Source organism: Poecilia formosa, unplaced genomic scaffold (genome assembly GCF_000485575.1).
Source record: "Poecilia formosa unplaced genomic scaffold, Poecilia_formosa-5.1.2 Scaffold9, whole genome shotgun sequence".
Taxonomy (NCBI): Eukaryota; Metazoa; Chordata; class Actinopteri; order Cyprinodontiformes; family Poeciliidae; genus Poecilia; species Poecilia formosa.
Window position 1 is genome coordinate 2,116,626 of NW_006799948.1, and position 9,377 is coordinate 2,126,002.

The window sequence follows — 9,377 nt, forward strand, 5'->3', positions numbered from 1 at the left end:
AAGGAAAATATTGCTATAACCTCTGTTACATCAATTAACAATTGCACGCTGTTTTATACTGGCCTTATAAAATCCTTTTTACATGTATTTGTGATGTGAACAGCCACCATTTTTTTGATCCCTCAATGAGTGGCAGCAGTTTCCATAATGCTCAGAAATTCAGATATTTACAATGCCACTGGTCTCAGATCTCTTGCTGTTAGGGACTGATTTACCTTTGACCTTCTGTCAAGTCCCTTAAGCTGCTCACTCTGCACTGCAAAAAATAGCCTGTAAGTCTAACCACAGAGAGGATTCAACACGCTTTTAAATCCCACTGCTGTGGGGGCAATATAAATAATAGGATTTATTATCATTGTCAACTACTGAAGAGGGCTTTTTTTATCTGTTATGAATAATTAAATCAAATTTTAAGTGCTGAGTCAAAATGTGGGTTATATAGTGCGTTTTGCAGTAAAACACTAACGCTTGCAGCTTATACGTGGTGCAGGCTGTTTTTTTTTTTGTTTGTTTTTTTTTGCAGTGCTCATCCATGGATGCGTCACGTGACCCCTTAATCTCCCACCGTATTTCCGCGTTCACGCCGTTATCAATGACTCTTTATGGAGGTGTACCAGCAGCAGCGTCGCTGTTATTGTTGTTATTATTATCATCGCCCTGCCCGGTCGCGGCTGACTGTTGTCTGCTCTGAATCCATGAGACCTTAACTACCACAGGAGCTTCCTCCATCTCCTCCTCATCCTCATCCCCCCAGCAGCCACCGCTTCCTTTCGAGCCCTGTCGTCGAGCAGCAGCGCGGACGAGCTGGGGGGGAATCCGGGGAAAGGGAGCCGCGGCGCCGCGCACCGGCCAACGGACACAGCGTCGCGGCGCGGCGGTGGTGGCGGCGGCAACAACAACATGCTCACCCGGGTCAAGACGGCCGTGGCCGGGTTCATGGGTGGGATTATGACCGGGGGAAGCTCCGGTGGAGGCGGGAATTCGTCTTCAGATTTGCCGCTGAAATTCCCCTATATGAGACCTGAGTTCCTGGGACTGTCCGCGGATGAAATCGAGTGCTCCGCGGACCACATAGCCCGGCCCATCCTCATCCTGAAGGAAACCAGGAGATTACCGTGGGCCACCGGATACGCTGAGTAAGTAATGCAGCTGACCTCAAAGCAGCTCCCATGTTCTTTGTGCGAACCTTACTGAATATATAAGCTGTGCACTGGCTGTTGCAGGCCCCAGCGGAACGTAAAGCTGCAGGGGGTCGGGCTGCACCTGTTGTGACCCACATCCACGCAGCCTTTGGCTGGGTGCAGCGCATCCAAAGGACCACAGTCCTCCCAGCACATGCTGGGTTTTCACGTGCAGATTGGTGATACTTTTTCTCCTGCAAACATCAGCTTGGGTTGGACGATATGGCTGGAAAAAAAAACGTACAATCGGGACATAACCCTTTCATATCAGCTGATATCAATAATGATTATTTGTTATTTTAAATGTCCGATATACTGCCACACTTGTGACGTGACCCTTTCTGTTTAATCCAGTTTTCACTCGACAACGTTGATTTTATTTTTAAGCAGTTATTACTGCTGCCTTACTCAACAGGCTGCTGCTATGGTAACTAAAGAGTGAGTGAGGTAGTTGATGTCACCAACCTTGCATAGAGGTTGGGGTCTAAAACCTTTCCTTTGCCTACATTCCCCAGAAATCTGTGCTGTTATGGATTGGAGTTCAGTAAAATTATTGAATATTCTGGTAGTTATGGTTTTATTGATATCCTATTAAAAATACAAATTTAGGGAGTGGTCAAAAAAATACTCTGTTTTGTCTATTTTTTATTGTTTTTGGCTTTGGAAGTGTTTTTGCAGCCTAATAAGTCTTTGACAGTCCCAGACTCCTACAAAAAAAATAGCTTGTTAAGACCACAAAGCAGGCTGGGGAAAATTTGGGTCTTGGTTTCATCATATATTTTTTAATATGGTATCCCAAAAATGCCATGCCTTTATTTTTCAAAATGACATATTTAAAAAAAAAACCCATTAACTTTAAAAGTAAGCTATTTATAGTGTGCATTTGTTTTGCAAATTTATTTCTTTATATTTAAAGAATGTCATTACAAATCATTTTCAAATTGATTTAATTTTTGAGTGATCGGCTTTCAAAAACACCCTCTTTTTCTTTTCAACGGTGGGTTTGTTCCAAGATACACATACCACCCAAAATCTCAAAAACCATTAGACATAATGGGCTGAAATTTTCTCTGCTTTTTTCTGGTAATGCACTTAACATTCAGAGTACTAAAAAATAAAAAAGACTGCTGGTACCTACCTAAACTCTGAGTCTGACCTGCATTGATTTAAACAAAACAAAACAAAAAACATTTTCTACCAGCATGATTTGTGCATTTACAAAAGTGAGATGCAATATTTTTTTTTTGCACAAATGAAACATCTGTTAGGTGTGGTGTGTGTGAGCATCATTATTCAATTCCTTTTGTTCGGATATATCCCTAAATCTGTTCAGTAATATCCGAAAATGTAAACAGTGATGCGATACGATATCACGATACGATAGCTATGTATAAATACAGCCTACATGGAGCAGCGGCAAGACGAAAGCATGAGAAATATGAAAATGTATAAAGAAGATGAGGCCAAAATATAACTTTCCAAACGTGATGACGCTTGTAAGCAGAGACACTTAAACACGTCAGGCTTAATGAGAAGATAAACGGAGCTACATTTCGAGCAATCCAGGAAGAAAATCTACTATTAATCAGTTGCCCCATGGTAACTCTGGAGGAGCTGCAAACCTCCACAGACGTGAGAATTTCTCCACTCTATTTTGTGTGCACACCACAAATGAATTCACATTTATTTAACATTTGTCACTTTTCTTCTAGTTCACTGCTATGCTCATTTTGTTTTGGCCTGTCCAACTTCTCCAACGGTTTGCAACTACCTGCAGCAGGAAGCTATAAAGAAATCCAAATTTTTGAAGGCATTTCTTCATAAATTTTGGTGTTATAAGTAATTTATGTATTAACTATGGCCATGTGGTTTAAAAAAGAAAAGGAAAAAGAGGTAGAAAATTATTGTAGTGAACTCTAATTTCAAATTTGTCTTAAACACTGTTCTTGAACACCTCGAGTCTTGGGAGACAAAACGCTGTCAACTCCTGACCTGCACTTACTTTTAACAGCATGGGGAGTAATTTCCAACTATTAAAAGAATGTTTTTGTAGCATGACGCAACAAAATTTGCTAACTTTGAGAAATAACCTAAATTGCTGGATGCTAAAATACCAAGCCTCTTTCCGTCTGTTCTTTTAATTTATCGCACGCTCATCTCGCCGTAATCCTCAGAAAAGAGACGGAGGGTCTCGAGCGGATTGTTGGAGGTAATGAGTTCAGCTCAGATCAGCGTTTATCTGTAATTAAACCCCCTTTTCTTCTCATTACAGGAGCCATTTTGCCTCTGGAGGCAGATTGGACTTTAATATCCTTCCAGCTGATAATAAAATACAAAGAAGTTAAAAGTCGGCGTCTCATCTGAACTTAAGTTGTTCTCAGGAGAAGCTGCTTTATAATGCTATCACACAGTGTACATTTGAGGGAAATGGTATATTGCTCACTACCTGGTGCAGTGGAACCCTATTTTTTATTGAAGTGAATTTAACCAGTTTAAACAGCATAAATTAAGATTGTTTCGCTAATTAAGTTTTTATTATTATTATTATTTCCCAGAAGCATATATTAAAATATTTTTTTTCTAATCTGTTATTGTTTAGTTCTGCTACTACTTTAGAAAAATCATACATACTTTGGCTGCATGTCCTAATTTCTTAAGGTCTGTATTTATTGTCTTTGTATCTTACAGCCTACTGGTTTGCCTAAAATAACTTTTACATCTTAGCGTCTGATCTCTGGCACAGAATCTTATGCTTAAAAAAAATAAAAAAGGCATGACAAGCCTTGCAATAGTGCAGAAAATGGGAGGAAAGCAAAAATTTGATTGGCAGAGCATTGAAGTCATTCTTTCTGCAAATATTGGAGTCGGGACAAAATGAGTTGTGGGAGCACTTCCAATGCAAACAGTGGCACCAGCTGCAGCCTCAGTGCAACACAGCTGAGATAATATACCATCGGCCTATATCGGAAGAGCCTTTTTGCACTCAGTGTTTAGACGTGCAAAGTGTGTGCAGCAGATAATAGGATAGACGTCAGAAGGCCTGGTCTAATATTGTTTTGACAGCCAAGCTCAGTCATTGTGTTCAGTTTCTCATATCTGAAGGCTTTTATGCTCTTAGTGACACAACAAATTACTACGATAATTAAAAAGTTTGACAAAACACCAAGGGAGATTTTATTATGGCGCTAAATATTGCATCCATAAGAGCGATAGGCCACCGGTTTTATCAACAGAACGTACTTCAGAGCAGTAGCCACGCCCACTTTAAATTGTTGGCAACATTTTTTATACAGCCACACAAGAAACACAGCAACCATCTTCACCACCAAGTTACAACTCCTTTAATTATGTAAAAATAGACAATCTATGAATGAAAAACTGTTAAACATTAGAATTAAATTGATCAAGTGATACTGGTTTCCATGCCCTCTGCCTCCTGTTATCTCTGCTTCTATCTGAAGCTGACAGATCTTTGGGGTTGAGGAGCAGACATGGACGCCGCCGAGCAGAAAACAGCCCAGAGTTTGAGTCTATTAATAGACCTGCCAATTTCACACAATCACACTTTGACAACAGCCTCCAGATACGTCTGTCAGACACACCGGCCTTCCTTTTTTCTTTTTTTCCCGCTGTTTTCTTGAGCCTAATTAAACTGGCTATTTTGAGCAGCTTTTCAACAAGTTTACTGACATTGAGAGGGTAGCTAAAACAAATTTATGCAGGGTGTATTATACGAATGCTTTGCAATGCAACACTTAGAACACTGTGTTTTCTGTACCTTTCAACTAAATATCTATTTTTTAAGTCTTGTTGTATAGCCTTTTGCCTTTTTTCTTGCAGGGTTTCCCCCAGTGTATTATAATCCTAGAGAGAATAAGTGTACTTAGTGTAAAGTACGGCATATAACTCACTGTGATAAGTTAACTGATAATAATATTTAGTGTCATGTTACACTATGCAGATGCTCTGTCTGTGCCGATGAAGATTCGCTAATATCAGCAAGCTAAGTGCCTGAAGTGCCTCCAACAGGAGCGCACTCTAATCTATGTTCTGAATAATTAGGCTAAGGTATATTTAACTACTTTGTTACAGTCAGGCACACAATGTGCTTCATTTCCTCCCATAAGACACATTATCAGATAAGCAAATCATATCTAGCTAAACAAAGTGCATCAAAGCTATACAAAGTATTTGGTTAAAAGCTGACGCAGAGAATCAGGAGGCTGGCCACAGTCACAGTGACAAATTTTGCTGAATGATAAATTGTCCCAGAAATTACTGCAATAAACTGTAACATTGTTGTTTTAAGACCATTTTCAAGTAATATGTTAATAATAGCACAATAATCCAAGTTTGCCCTCTCAAAGATGAATAAACACGACATTTTGTAAAGAACATTTAACACAGAAACTGGAAGATATTTTAAATAACTTTAAAAAAAAAAGACCAAACACAATAAACAAAAGGAAACAAAAACAAACAAAAGGAAACAAAAACAAACAAAAGGAAACAAGTGAAACCATAAATGAAATTGATTAGGAAGTCTGTAAACAAAATTGCCCTTCAAAAACTATTATCATCAGGATGGAAATTGACCTCGTTTTAATTGATCATGCAATTAATTGGTTATTGCGACAGGGTCAGTCACAGCCATGTAGTTCCAAATATTAGACATATTAATCTAAGCAAGACACAAAAATATTTCCAGTTCTGCAGGTGAAAATGCTGCATGCCGCTTCAGCAGTAGCGATGAGGAAGAGCTATCTAGTCAAAGCAGCAGCACAAACTAACAGTTTGATCTAAATTGTAAACCTAAAATTGCAGAGGCAGCTGCTTCTGATAAATGTAGAGGTTGTAATTGCTGTGACCTTGCAGTGAGCCATAAAACAGCCACATGGGATCTGTGACGCAAACTTGGATACTAAAATATGTTCCAAACTCCTTCTGAAAGAGCGGAGGGCAAGCCTGCAGTTAAACATTGCCTGAGCTCTCTACATTATGCCCCTTTTTCTTTTTCTTTTTTTTTTTTTCCAGGGTGATCAATGCTGGTAAGAGTGCGCTGAACGAGGACCAGGCCTGCTGCGAGGTGGTGGTGGCCAGAAGGAGGCCGATGAGCTACTGTCCCCCTTCCACGCCCAGCAAGACCCCGACGGCCAAGAGACGCAACTCGCTCCCCAACGGCGAGGCCCTGGGGCTCCGCGTGGAACACATGATGGGCGAGGTAGGAACATGGAGGCAAACAAACATGTAGTTCTCTTTCAAAAAAGACAGACGGATACCACTGTAATGTGCTTCCCTTGTTTATTATTATAGGCACTTAACATGACGCCACGTTATTGATTGAAAAAGCATCTAGTGATGCATGAAATGCACCTTTAATGTGGCCTCAAACAGATCTGTAAGCAGAATGACTGAGTTAGCGAGTATTTCAAAGGTGGTTGAGATATTTCTTTGGTATCTTAAAGATTACCAAATCTTAAGGCACTAAGGCCTTAAGTGCCTTAGTGTCACTTAAGGCACTAAGTGATAGTGCCTTAAATAACTATCACTTAAATTCTCAAAAGTGTCTTGAAGTTACACTGATTTCGTCATGATTGACTTTAATATTTTCATTGCTCTAAGATACGGTATTGCTCTGCTCCTCTCCCATATGGGTTTGTCTGCGGGTTGTACGGTGGCCCCACATGGGTTTGCCCATTTAGGGCCCATGTAGGGCCACAGCCTACATGGGATATAAAATCCCTTTTATAGTAACACTGTTTTATAGCCAACAAGCTACCAGCAGTGTGTCTGCTGAGCAGCAGATTACTGCAGACAGCCTGACTAACTAACCAGTTAAAATCAGCTTGTTCTACTTTAATTACTTTGTGTACCACATTAAAAATAACTAAAACATTGTCACAGATATTTATTTGCTATGCTATTCTGTGTCAAAAGAATGAAAACAGAAAACAGCCTACATGGGCCCTAAATGGAACCCACGGACAAACCCATATGGGACCCATATGTCTGCCCACCTTTCCCCCATATGGGGCCCACCTAGGCAGGCAGGGTATTGGCCTATTTTTTTTTTCAATATTCCTCAACCTGCTAGAATTTTCAATCTTACTGTGACATTTCTTATCACATCAACGCCGATGATGTCCTGTTATATCTCTGTTGTATCCTCCTGATTATGTGGGTCAGCTTTTAACCAAATACTTTGTATAACTTTGATTAGTGTTGCACAGTGCATTGTGACATTGTCTGTGAAAAGTGCCTTATAAAAAGTTGTACTTGCTTCCGGCAATAAATCACCTAAAATGCCACCTATCTGTCTCAACGCAAGATGTTCAATGAACTCTTCCTCCTGCTAACGATGTCTTGCTAAAATGCTAGGCTAACGTTAGCGTGTTTACTCTCTGTTTTGATGTGACTTGTTGATAATCCAGTTCTTAACTCATTCCAGTGCAGTTCCAATACCTACAGAAGAAGTTGACAGAGTACTGTAAATCTCTCACTCACAGACATCTGCTGTAGGGAGTAAAAGTGCGCAGCGCGAGTCAGATGACACGAACATAGTTGCAGTTTTTGAAAATCGAGCAAAGTGCAACAATACAGTAAAGTCTGATATTCTAAAAAAAATGTTTTTATCACATAAATTAATCATCATATTTTAGTCATAACGCTTGAAAGTTTAGTTATCATTTAACCAGTCTAACACAGGTGGAATGCAGGCGCCTGAGTTCATTGACTTTCTCCAGATATTCGGTCAACCGAACTGTGACGAATTAGTGGCTTTTCCCGAATCCCACTTTGTGCTTTGTAATAGGAATAACAGAGAGGTGGGAGTCAAGGATTCATCCAAACAGAGATGAAACACTAACATCTATGCCCTGCTTCACCCCTGAAATCACAGACAGAAAAATAAACGGGCCTCCATTCTGTGACGGCCCGATAACGCTGAGCAGAAATGATGACGGCTCCTACATGGAGGTTTGACCACACCGGCTCCCCCAATGCTGGAATGCATGAGTCATGGCAGGTCTCCATGCACAGCCAGCGTTAGTCATCGTTTACAACCTCCTCCAATGCTGCTAACGATGACATTATAGGGAGATTTGGCGAGAGGAATTCTGCGTAAAGGTGCAATGCACATCATTGCATTCCTTCCAACATCTACAGCAGAACCTACTGCTTCAGAGTTATTGTTGGAGGAAACGGATCCAGCTGATGATTTATGCTTCTCTTTTTCTTTTGCACGAATGTATAATCTTATAATCAAAATATTAACACATATAAATATACATGCCCACGTTTACTGGTATGATTTTGTCCCATTTAGCTGCTGAAAGTGTGTTGGAAACATTGCTTGTCACTTCACAATCACAGACTGCTTTGTGTTTTGCTGTGGTTTCAAACGGGGCTGAATTTTGAGGTGGAAGAGAAATGAGGCAATGTTTTCAACATTTTTTAAATAATAAATCATAAAACGATCATGATCGTTTATAAATCAGTGTTTAGTAGGACCGCCCTTTTCATCACCCTTTTGCGAGAGTTTTGGTGTTATTCTCTGAGTTTTGCACATGATCTTGTTACATTTTCTCTGCCAGCTCCTTCATCATGGAAAAGTTTGTAGCTGGCTTGAAACGTAGGCTGTAATATTTAGATATAACCATAAGATACCTTTGTTTTAAAATGTATTGGTATTTATTGATGCTCTCATTGAACAAACAGCAGGGAAAATAGCAAAGCTAGCCACAATAGGGACAGTTTAGTGGAGTTTGAAACATAGTTAATTGGAAATTCTTGTGGCAACAATAATTCAAAATTCCTATGAAATGTAAACGATACAATACGATAAGTGCCTGGCCTTTCATGTTCTCAGTTTCTCCACTGTCATTATGTCATTATAGGAATGGTGAGTTATTTTTTTAGGCTTCCACCACAAAAAATGTTTTACATGTCCATGTTTCATCTGCAGGAGAGCGAAGGGCTGGTTTTCCACTACTGGGCTTTGTTCGACGGTCACGCCGGCTCAGGCGCGGCGGTCGTCGCCTCCCGCCTGCTGCAGCACCACATCGCCTGCCAGCTTCAGGCCGTCATCGAGATCCTGCGTAACTTCCACTCGCCGCCCCCCACCGTGCTGGGCGAGGAGCCCGACAGCAGCCCCTACCTGCAGGGAAACCCCCCGGGGCCGCACCGCGCCCTGACGCG

General features: G+C 40.6%; 1 protein-coding gene across 1 annotated transcript in view; it reads left to right on the forward strand.

Annotated features, from left to right (window-relative positions):
* The first annotated feature begins 514 nt into the window (after positions 1 to 514).
* The window catches only part of LOC103156108 (protein phosphatase 1H-like), a 21,724-nt gene continuing 12,861 nt past the window's right edge, over positions 515 to 9,377 (forward strand). Inside the window, exons 1-3 of the mRNA XM_007578038.2 lie at positions 515 to 1,136; positions 6,216 to 6,402; positions 9,145 to 9,377. Of these exons, the coding sequence (XP_007578100.1) occupies positions 901 to 1,136; positions 6,216 to 6,402; positions 9,145 to 9,377 (656 nt within the window). The 5' untranslated portion in view covers positions 515 to 900. The remainder of the gene's footprint in view (positions 1,137 to 6,215; positions 6,403 to 9,144) is intronic.